The sequence below is a fragment of the Biomphalaria glabrata genome, chromosome 4 (assembly GCF_947242115.1).
Source record: "Biomphalaria glabrata chromosome 4, xgBioGlab47.1, whole genome shotgun sequence".
NCBI lineage: Eukaryota > Metazoa > Mollusca > Gastropoda > Planorbidae > Biomphalaria > Biomphalaria glabrata.
Window position 1 is genome coordinate 2,052,251 of NC_074714.1, and position 12,290 is coordinate 2,064,540.

Here is a 12,290-nt window from a genome sequence, read left to right on the forward strand (position 1 = left end):
TATGTTTGAACAGATACACATGAAAAGGTCATGGGTGGAGCCAAATGGTACAAGGCTTGATTTTGTTAGGACTAGTAAGTTAAAACTTAAGTATGTATTGTTAGGGAAATTTCAAACAGTTTAGAAGCTAGATTTGGTTTATATAGACAGTTAGCTGGTGCCCAATATAATAATTCCATTAGGCAGGCTTTTGAAGTTGAAAAAAACAACTTACAATGTCAAATGTGCGAAAGAATAAACTCATAAACTGCTTTTTTTAAATTTATCTGTTAACTTAATTGATTCTGCACACATAAGTACCAGAATGCCTAGTCAAACATTAAGCAAATACATGGATTTCAAAGTGGTTGAAGATTATTTCAGTTGTTGCTGGTTATTGTGCTCCGTTGGTTCTAAAGAAACCGAATGGATGTGCTGCATGCAAAGAGTTTTTATTGATAGAAAAGATTTTGGAACTAGATTTACAATTAACTTAGATAGAGGTGGTCTGAAGCATCCACAGAAAGCTGTGGTTGATGATTTAGTTGTTTACAATTACTGTGTTCTAAATCAACTCAATGAAAAATATGTACTCGTGTGTCTGAGAGAAGAAAATCAAAGAAATGTAGCTATAGCTGTGGCCAAAAGTATATTAGCTAACAATGAACATTTGTATTTACGCAGTGACTCTTTAGATTGTCATGATAGTCAGACAGTTGTTGGCATGATTTTATTTTCATCAACCAATTGTTGATTGAATAATTTTAGCAAGAAAGACAACTTAGTAAAAATTTCAAACACAATCAGAAAGTTATCCAACTTTAAAAATAAATAATTTGAATAATTATACAATAAACATTGTGTGAAATCATTGTGTTTTTTTATAATTAAAAAATGCGTACTGTAAATTATCGGGGTCTAGTACACACAAAAAAACTGAAAACCACCGGACACGCCAGATCGGAGCCTAGCTCTTTAAACAAAGCAAACCGGAAAAGGACTCTTTCTCTGTCCTCTACCTCTGATGACCAGGAGGAAGGCTCTGAGGTAAGAAGGGAAAGGGGGAGAACGGGAGAGGGAATGGAGGATTTGGAAGATGTCCCCAACTCTCTTGCACCTCTAGTAATTGACGAGGGGGAGGACCCTGACACACCGCCAAACACATGAACATTTTTAAATATTAGGCATAAAGTAACATATACACATAGTGATAATAGTGGGAGGGTGGTAGTGGTCATAGTCAAGGTAGTAGCACACAAACAAGCATACACACTTATTAATATACACGCTCCGACTCAAGAGTAGAGAGAGACCACACTTTTTTGAAACTCTGAGTGAAGCAGTACATAGCAGACACATAGGGGGAAAAAATAATATTGGGGGGAGATTTTAACTACATAGAAACACATTTAGAGGAGTGCTATTAAGGCTAGGAGGATAGGAGGAAATAAAAGTGGCAAAAAACAAATGGACACACATTGGAAGTTTAATAATAGCCTTCTTCAGGATCCATTTATAGTGGAATCAATTAAAAGAATATAGAAATTTAGTATGGAACAGTAGACTTAAAGCTGTGTTTCATAATGTCATTTTTAATCCTAATGATTTGGATATAATATACAGAAATATAGTTGATTTTAAAACTGAACACTATAAAGGCTGACCCCAAATGTAATTTTATATTGATCCATTGTATGAACATATGTTTTATTTTAAATTAAAGGAGTTTACTATTACGCTATGGACAGTGAAAGTACATGGGTCTCAGCCCAGGAAGAAAAACGCACAATCCGAAAAACGGCCAGCTCCTCTACCACCGAAGCAAAAGCCACCTTAACCTGCGCTAATCTGTGGACAGGAGTGTCTCTCCAAAATAGGTCTCCACAGCCACATGAGGAAGTGTGCTCTGAGATGAACCATAGTCGTTCTACGACTGAAGGAGGCCAATGACTATTGTAATTATTGTTAATAGCTGTTCCAAGTTTTAAATTTAAAAGTTTCTGTATTTGACAAGGAAATGTTTCTTCAGTGAATCTATTATTAATAAACCTAGATCATCTTACAACTGACAATTTCTAGATCCTCGGCAATCACGATCATTGGTTCTTCAATTCAAGTCAAGATTAAAGGTTAATCTTCAAGGATCATCTTCACAGTGACATCTGATATCTCTTTTATACAAGCATTTTGAAGAAGAACACATGTGAAATGTGATTGTGATATCCCCTAAGAAGCCGAAGCTCTTTATAGATTAGAAAACTCATTTGTGTGGTTTTTGAAAGTAGACGAAGGGAAAAGCTCTCAACTGTTAGACAAGCAGTTCAGGTCTGCCCAAAATACCTTAATTAAGGTGCAACCACTGGAGGAGGACAATATTAAAGTAACCCTTCCATGGCTCTCCACCAAAAAAAAAAAAACAAAAAAAAAGTGTTCCAAAGTTTTGCTGAACACAACTCGGAAATTAAGGTTCAGCGAATTCAAAGCTCACCAGACAAATGGGTGGGATACATTAAACCCAAACCCGAAACAACCCTCCCCCACTACATAGCATTCTTATCTCCCATATTTGCATATCCTCAGTTAGGACAAATATGTGATTTCAATAGATCACATCACAGTGTCCTACTATGTGAGGCGAATAGAAGCACACTGGTGAAAGAGGACATAAGCTCAGCTAATTCTAATTCTGTACTCAAGAATGTCAGAAAATAGTTATCAAGTGGTGGCAATGGAATACAGATCTTTAATATAGCATTGTTTAATTTTAAGGCTTATTATCATTTAATTAATTATCTACTTAAATAGTCTAACTGTATCTTTCGTTAATGCACCAAGTTGTAATAAATTAATTTAAAAAAAAAAAAGGAGAAAAGAGCTAGAACTTCTAGTGAGATGTGAGAGCTTGTAGAACGATTGTAGCTTGTAGAAGATGGAGTTGTACAGAGACTAGAATTGGAGTTGCATTGTGAAGTATTTCTATCATAAATCTACTGAAACTGTTACAGCGTACACTTGTCCTTGCAGAATTGAAGAAGGACCAAGAAATAAAAATCAGTTACAAGAACTCGAATCAGAACACTGAAGTATCTTAAAAACATTAAGAAACAATCTCAACCAACACATCAAGACAGATGAATGGACTTAATCAGTAACAAGTTCACTCTTACGAATAGCGCAAAATTATGACATACTATTAAAGGCTTCACTAAGCTGGTAGCTTTGCCTGCAGAATATTTGGTAAATTAGGGTTCCTCCCAGACATATTTCATATGCATATTTAAGTAAACAATGTTAATTTTTTAGAGTTTACGCAATGTATTTAGATTATCAAAAGTATATAACGAGATTACAAGCACACTAAAAGCTGACATGTTTATTAAAATGCGGAAAAAAAATTGTTAAAATAAACAAAACATTCTTCTTCTAATAGTGGGAGCTTTCCCCCTTCTAGGTGGTTTTTGACGGAGGTCTGGACTGCACTACTCCAGAAGGAGGTCTATGTCTCACAACGCTCTACTACTGTATATAAAACCCATCACGAAGTTTTTTTCTGGAACTGGTGAATGATTGCATGAAGGGGCCTGGATCCAGGATGTGACAATTCCACAGGGCACAGTCCACCTTAAGCTTTTCTACTGCAAAATAGTTACATTTGGAGAGCTCTGTGGATGGCAGAGAATGGACCATTGGCCAACCCCACCTTGTCCCATGGATATTCCAGTTACAGACTCGGATGCTCTTTAAATTCAGTATTCAGTATTGGAGCAAATTGCCAAGACCAAAAACTTCCTTAAAATGCTGGGATTATAGATTATATATATATATAAATGTGTATATATATATATATATATATATATATATATAAAAAGCCTGAGGAAACACCCAGCCTACACTAAAACAAAGCATTACGTTTCTGAGCCGTTAAAACAGATTTTTCTTATTTGTGAAGGCCTCTTTCTTGTGGAGACCCCAGAGCTGTAGGACGGAGATATTCAGTTGAAGGAGAGCAACGACGAGAGTAAAAGTACTTAAATTGTATTGTACATTTATGTAGTGACATAAGAAAAGAATGGTTATAGACTACAGTCAAACCATCAACAGTCCACCTTAAGCTTTTTTACTGCAAAATAGTTACATTTGGAGAGCTCTGTGGATGGAAGAGAATGGACCATTGGCCAACCCCACCTTGTCCCATGGATATTCCAGTTACAGACTCAGATGCTCTTTAAATTCAGTATTCAGTATTGGAGCTAATTGCCAAGACCAAAAACTTCCTTAAAATGCTGGGATTATAGATTATATATATATAAATAATAATAACAATAATAATAATAATTTGTTTTCAAAATGGCGCTGCACTGTGGCAACATGCAATTTGTGCTTTCATTATTCATTATTATTTCTTTGCTGGATGTATATTGAATGTTCTTTTGTAATTAGTTATGCAGAGGAAGACTTCTGTTTTCAAAGTGGGCTCCACAATGAGTATTTACATTCAACGTTTTACTTGATCTAGACTTGTTCAACTTTGGTTATTTGGTTAGAAATAAAAGAAGAAAAATGGCGAGCCAAGATGGCGGCCGTTCTAGTACTAGATCTATTCATTATAGTAAAGATCAACTCCTCGGACTTCGTTCAAAGAGGAAGCCTCTTCCACCGTGTTATGCACACATAAATTGTTTCTACCCTTCCTCTATTAGTACAAGGAAAAGAGGGAAAAAAGGAGGACTACGGCAAAGACTGAGAAGAAGAGGTTTTCGCCCACCACTTCCTACGATTATTCTAGCTAACGTCTGCTCAATAAGAAATAAAGTGGATGAGATACGTGCCCATATACGCTACGAACACGTATTTAGGGAAAGTTGTCTATTGGCTTTTACTGAGACATGGTTAGAGGAGGATGACAACGACAACCTGATTGCTATTGATGGTTTCTCTTGCGTGAGATCTGACAGAACGGCTGAGTCTAAGAAGAAGAAAGGTGGGGGGCTTTGTGTGTACATCAACCTCAAATACTGTACCAACTACACGGTTAAAAAGAGAATGTGCTGTCCGGATCTAGAACTACCATTGAGACCTTTTTATTTGCCACGAGACTTTGGTGTTATTTACATAGTCCTGGTTTATGTTCCGCCTACAGCCAAAACGGAAGTTGCAGCTGCAATCATCGCTGACGTAGTGCATAAGTTTCAGACAAGGTCACCGGACGCACCAGCAGTTATACTGGGTGATTTTAATAAATGCACCTTGAAGGTTGACCTACCCACCTTCTATCAACACATTTCATGTCCGACAAGAGAGAACAGAACTCTGAGCCTGAGGAAACACCCAGCCTACACTAAAACAAAGCATTACGTTTCTGAGCCGTTAAAACAGATTTTTCTCATTCGTGAAGGCCTCTTTCTTGTGGAAACCCCAGAGCTGTAGGACGGAGATATTCAGTTGAAGGAGAGCAACGACGAGAGTAAAAAGTACTTAAATTGTATTGTACATTGATGTAGTGACATAAGAAAAGAATGGTTATAGACTACAGTCAAACCATCAACCGGTTCACTCAACTAGACGCCTACCCTATGCCCAGAATTGATGAACTAGCAGAAAAGATTTCCCAGTACTCTGTATGTAGCAGGGCGTGACCAGTTAAGTGTTACCTCTCATGCAGCTGAACCCTCTACTTTCTTGATTCTATCATAATTTGTTTTCAATTTTACTACCGTACCTTCTATTTTCCTTTTCTTCTATCGCTTTTATTTGTATTTTTGGGGTTTTCGGCACATCGGCACAATTTAGGCCATGCCGTGCCCGTAATCCCTCAAGGGTTACTCTCCCTTTTTCTATCGCTTTTTACCTCTCAATTTCTAAGCCTCCATCATTTCATTCTTTCCCAAGTTTTACTTTAAAATAGCAAAAATATCTAAACCGAAGTATTCTATCTTCCTAGCTTGAGCTGATTTAGTCTTAGACTAAAAATATTCTACAAAATTACGATTGTTCATTTTAATTTATTTTCGCACGTTTATTGTATCTTTTCTGCTAACGCTATCGTATTTATAGCACAATACTATAAATCTTCTTAAGGGTAATAATCTACCGGAAAAATAATACTTGGACTGTTGTTTTTAGCTAGGAAGATAGAATAGTTTAAAACAACAGTCCAAGCGTTATTTTTATTTTATTATTTAATTATTATTTATAATTTTATTAATATTTTTAGTCTAAGAAAGTGTGTCGGGTAACATCATACAATAAATTAGAATAAATAACTAGTCAAGTAAAGAATCACAAGAGAAAGTGAATAAACAAACTTGAAATAATATAGTCAGATTTTAAACTTTTCGGTAAACTTATATCATAAGTAAACGTACTGAGCGCTGTGTAGTATAGAGTTAGAAAGTGAATCATGGAAAAAGAGAGTGAGGCGGAGAAACAAAAGAGAAAAAAGTCTGAGAGGGCGGAAGAAAGAGAAATGTCGAAGCTGCAACAAATGATTAGACTAAAGGAATTGGAACTAGAGCAGACAGAAAAAGCAAAGCAGGAAAAAGAAAAAGAAAGACAGAAAAAAGCAAAGCAGGAAAAAGAAAAAGAAAGACAGAAAAAAGAAAGACAGGAAAAAGAAAGACAGGGAAAAAAAGGAGCAGAGAGAGCACGAGGAAAAAAAGTAAAATGCCATCAAGAGCGACAACCGGAGTGACAGCCCAAAGACCATAACTAAGCAAAGGGTTCCCTCCAATGACAACTGAGGATTTGCCTTGCTACCTGGACATGTTTGAGATGGCAGCCAAAAGAGACAAGGTGTTAAAAGAGGACTGGGTGGCCCAGTTACAAAAACATAACACCTAAACTCGGACAATTTCTTATGCAGAGAAGGTTGGTAGACTGCACGGTCTATGAGAAAATTAAAAAGGAGCTTTAAGACTATGCTGGAATGACTGAAGAAGCGTGTAGAAAAAGGTGGCACGAAAGAAGATGGCTCTAGAAAATTTTTTGTTGCTCTACAAAAAAAATTCAGAAAATGGTGTGAGGCAGCTAAGATTGAGCGAAACTTCGAGCAGGTGAAAGATCTTATGCTAAAAGACTATACTAAGTGCTTTAAATGATGAAGTAAGGGAGGCAATTCTAGACAGAGAACCAGAGTCATCCGAAAAATTAGTGGATCTGCTGGAAAATAGAAAAATTATATTCTCTACCAAACGTATTTTTAAGAGAACAAGAGTGCATCATGTGAATGCGGTCAGTGAAAGAAGAAATGTAAATAGGCCAAATTATGTCTACCAAAACATCCCAAATTATAACAGAGCACCACATCAGGCCAAACAACCAATTCAATGAACCTACAAGAAATTTTAGCAGACCACTGTAATTCTTACTATAGAGGGAGAGAAAGTTGGAATAGGCCAAACTACGTCTAGAACAATCAAGTGAACGGAAATAGAAGAATCAACAACTATGGTAATAGAGCGTCACCGAGCAACCAAGGAAAGTATACGAATGAAACCAGAAGAAGGAACTGCTCAAGTCGGGCTGAATGTGCTGTTGTGCAACAGCCTGAGATACAAGGAACTTGTAATCTGATTCACCACAACCCCGAAAGTATTGCAAACTTCATAATGAACGATAAGTCAACCGGATCATTAAATAATGAGGAAGGGAAACTAAATGGAAGAAAAGATTCTATTCTTAGAGATAGCGGTTGTAGCATAATAGCAATGGATATCAAATATGAAAATGTGTTCAACATCAATTTAATTTTTTTTAAATAAACTACTCAACTGTAACAATTATATGTTATATGATAAACGATTATTGGATGATGAACGATGCCCAGTGCGAAAACATTTGGCTTTCAATCCTGTAGCCGCAGAAAACTTATTGCAATTTGGTAAAAAGAGGGTTTAAATAAAAATAAAAAAAAAAAAAACAACAGAGGTAATAACAATTAATGCCTGAAAGATGAAAAAAAAATATATACCAAAACATTTTTTAGTTGATTTTAGTTGGAAAAAAGGATCTAACTTTTCCCTCGACATGATTTCTATATACTGGATAGTCCTTCATCGCTGCAGCACAGTCTGTACAGGAAGAAATGAGATGACCACAAGGCAGGAAGATAACGACAACTTCTTTATCCTTACAAATATGTAGTTGCAACATGTTTTTTGGTCCTTCAATGTTGTCAATAGCTCTAAGAAGACAAGATTTGTAAATATATAATAAAAAATTTACATTCACTTGCATAATTATAGTAGTTTAATGACTAATAAGTACGAATCACATAAAACAGATAAATATTATGCCCTACCAATAGTATTTGAATGAAAAAGCTCATTAGTTTTACAAAGGCACTAATACAAGTTCTTTTTATTTATTAATTTTACAAATGTATAAAGTATTAAATTTAATAATTATAGGTAAAGTCAATTTATTAACATTATTAAGTCCAACATGATAAAATGAATGAATTGAATAAATAAAATGAATACAAGATTGTCTAGTTATTGTATTTTAGTAAGACACTTTTAAACTTGTCATTTTCCAACTGTTCCATTGTTACTTGTTTTTTAGTCTACATATGTCACTTCTTCAATGTCCAGAGACTGTATTACTTGTACTACAAAGTCTAGAAAGTTTTGCAACAGTTACTTCTATCAATATCATCAAGATCTTTTATTGCTGCCCAAGTTACCCGAAAAAGTTTTATACCAAAAATATCAATTCTTAACACATAACATAATTTAGAACAAAAAGCTTTCATTCATGATTTAAAAAGTAAAGTCAAGCCTGATGTGAGATAAAAGCATGTAGGACTAAATCTCACCTTGAAATCTTGTAACACCTTTCTCAGAATCACCTCCCGGGACAGTTATATAGACAGCTTGATTTTGGTGTCTTCTGCTCTTCCACATCTTTTTGTCGGCAGAGATTTGATTTCCTTAAAAGAAAAAAGGTAAAGTGGGATTAACCTTTTTTCAAATGAGACAAGGATCATGCTTTTATCTCACTAAAGTATATTGAACTTTATAACTAAATATGATTCAGTCCAAAAAAAATGTAAGACTTAAAGTACAATTTTTGATACAAACATGGTTATATCAATGTTGATTCAATGTCCAATCCCTGATTGAGGATAATTTAATTTTCATGAGCTCAGTTAATTAAAACACTCTCTTAATACTAACCAACACTTTAGATTTATAGTAGTTGGCTAGAGCTTTACTCCTTTTTTGACACATTGGAATAGCTATAGCTTAGAGCTCTTCAGTGCATTACAGTAACCAGCTCTTCAGTGCTTTATAGTAACCAATCAGGGATATATATGGCTCCTTTTGTCTCGAAAGGCAATGGATGCGCCCAAGTGAGTCACTGGTTTTGGCTTATCTTGAGACGGGGCAGAATCTGGTGTGGCTAATCAAGCCAATTCTAGAACGGCAGACTTTGCCACAATTGGTACATGTGTATGCCTCTGATTTAGGGCTAGCAGACAGGGCAGCTTTCTTTTTTTCCCTCTTGATTAAAGCCGCTTCAATTCTTTTGTTCTCAGCAAGGGTTGTCCCAGCACGCACAGTCTGTCTCCATGCACTCCGGTCTTTGGCTATGTTTTCCCACATACTTTCGCTGATGTCTGAGGCTCTCATGTCTCGCTTGCAGACATCTCTATATGTTAGTCTTGGGAATAAAGCATCAGAAAAAGAAACGTAGAGCAAGCAAGTAGAATCAGGGTGAACCACCGAGTGCCCAAACTATTCAATTTTTCTTCTTCTTCTTCATCGTTCTCATTGTTATGTTGGAGTGTTCATATGACTAGACCAATACATGAGATGAACTGCGCAGTGGTTTCCAAATCAGGGAGCTCTCCATATAGTTTTCTTTCTATTGGGGTGATTTGGGGCCAATGTCTTATACGGGCCTCTTGGTAGAGAGAGCAGTTTTGGAGGACGTGGTCGGCATTTTCTGGTGATACTCCACATGGGCAGATTTCACTGGTTCCAATTATGAGCTTCCGGAACATGTGTTGTCGCATTCTGTTGTGTCCGTTCCTGAGTCGAAAGATTAGACGTTGGTCTTGTCGAGATAGCTTATAGTAAGCGTCATCTTTCTTGTGATTTGGATGAGAGCTCGTCCATTTCTCATTTATTTTATCTACAATTAATTTCTTCATTTCTTCTGGATAGAGTGCAGAGTTTACAACTATTCAATGACAACAACAAATGCAGTTTAAGTGGTAAATACATAGCTTTTTAAAAAATTATGTTGCTTTGTTCAGCCAGGCAAATGTTCTGCTCTTCCAAATCTTTTCATTGGGGATGTTTCTAATTCTTGAGGCAAACCTAAATCAGTCATACACTGTCACTATCAAACAGTGCACGGGTCCTCTGAAAACCTTGTGAAATATTTATCCAGTCCTCTAGGCATTTCACATTTTCACCAGTTGGCTGACTTCTACTCAAATGTTAGAGAAAGCTTTGAGCTAAGCAGTGAACAAAACCATCACTTGAGAATTTCATCATCACATCATTCTACTCCTCTTAGATTTTACATTGTATATAAACCACATTTTTCTTGCATTAATTAAAATTAACATGTAATTTACAAAAACATATACTCTACACATTTTCAGCCACGCGAATTAACACATAGGTGTGATACTTTTATTTAAATATTCATTTGTTGAATCTGCCACTTTACTATTTTTGTCTGCTAGTAATTTACTTAAAAAAAAAAAAACTTTAGCGTCCCCATCCTTTTATCTCCAAAGCAATAAATTTCAGCTGCAGGACCCAAAAAGGTTCTGGAGCTATGACATTAGATTATAGTAAAAACATGTCAGAGGAGAATATGTCTGTAAAAATGTATGCTGCAAAATGTATTTATATAACATCTAATGTGGCGAAATGTAAAGAATACAAAATATTAATAAGAGCTACAGCAATAGAAGTCTCACCATTGTCTTTCAGAAGGTCAGCTATCAACAACACGTCACCCAGAGTAAATCCCACTGCAACCAGTGTCTTCAGGGCAGGAGATCTTTTCATGCTGACCTGTCTAAGATATGTAAAATAGATACAAAAAGTCTAGTACCACTAACTCAATTCATTTAAAATAGCAAGGTATGGTCGCAGTTTGTAATTTGTAAGAAGCTATTGCGATAGAACCACTTACCAATATTAGAAGAGTTTATAAATTTCAGATGAGACCACTTCAAAACTAATCTGCAACAATACAATTTATAATGTAATGATGATTTAAGATACATATAATAATATATATAATAATTTTATATCCATATTTTATATATAAAGAAATATACATTAAGTGTTAAGTAAATAATTTATGATCTTATAATAGTACAATGATAAAAATTATTTTTTAAAAATCTTAAATAGTTCATATTAATATTATATATTTCTAAGTCTAATTCGACAATTTTTTTTTATTCATTGAACAAATACCTTATCATGGTCACAACCAAACTTTTAAACGATGCCAACACATACAAGACCCAACTGTTAAAGGATTTTTGGTACCACCACCTGGCATGTTCCACCCAAACATTAATGTTCTTCTCCTCCACCACAACAGTCGAAGCAACGAGCACAGTCTCCATTACCTGTACACAAACACAACAGAGAAATTTCTTTTTAAAAAAAAAGTCTTTAAAATGTTTAAATTCTATTTTATGGGAAATATATTGACAATTTGGAGGCGCAGTGGGTGAGTGGTAAAGAGCTTGGCTTCTGAGAGGAGGGCGGGGGGTGTCAGGGTTTTTAATACTGGTGAGGACAGGGATATTTAAATTCTATTTTATGGGAAATATATTGACAATTTGGAGACGAAGTGGGTGAGTGGTAAAGAACCTGGCTTCTGAGAGGGGGGGGGGGGGGGTCAGGGTTTTTAATACTGGTGAGGACTGGGATGTTTAAATTCGGGATCTTGATGCCTCTGAGTCCACCCAGCTCTAATGGGTACCTGATGTTAGTTGGGAGATAAGTAAAGATGGATAGTTGTTGTGCTTGACAACTGACACCTTCGTTAACCATGGGCCAGAGAAACAGGTGACCTTTACATCATCTGCGTTATAGATTGCAAGGTCTGAAAGGGGAACATTTTTTGTTATTGACAATTTAGGCAACAGCTTCTCTCCTAGACTAGATTTTTTTCTTCCACTATATATGCAGACAATTCAAAGTTTTTCTACTTCACTATATATTATCCCTGTTAAACAGGATGTGAGCCTGTCATGTTGTGGGGTCTGTATCCGCAAACCCACTCAAATCAAGTTTGTCAAGAGATAAATCACATAAAACACATTAACA

The 12,290-nt window shown here is 35.8% G+C and overlaps 1 protein-coding gene across 1 annotated transcript; it reads right to left on the reverse strand.

Annotated features, from left to right (window-relative positions):
* Positions 1-7,983: 7,983 nt before the first annotated feature.
* Positions 7,984-11,580, reverse strand: LOC106056110 (uncharacterized). Its single transcript, XM_056025523.1, has 5 exons — positions 11,427-11,580; positions 11,137-11,186; positions 10,919-11,015; positions 8,795-8,908; positions 7,984-8,161 (listed from the first exon to the last, which is right to left on the reverse strand). The coding sequence occupies exons 3-5, from the start codon at positions 11,007-11,009 to the stop codon at positions 8,031-8,033; spliced, it is 336 nt and encodes a 111-aa protein (XP_055881498.1). The 5' UTR covers positions 11,010-11,015; positions 11,137-11,186; positions 11,427-11,580; the 3' UTR covers positions 7,984-8,030.
* Between the last annotated feature and the right edge of the window lie 710 nt (positions 11,581-12,290).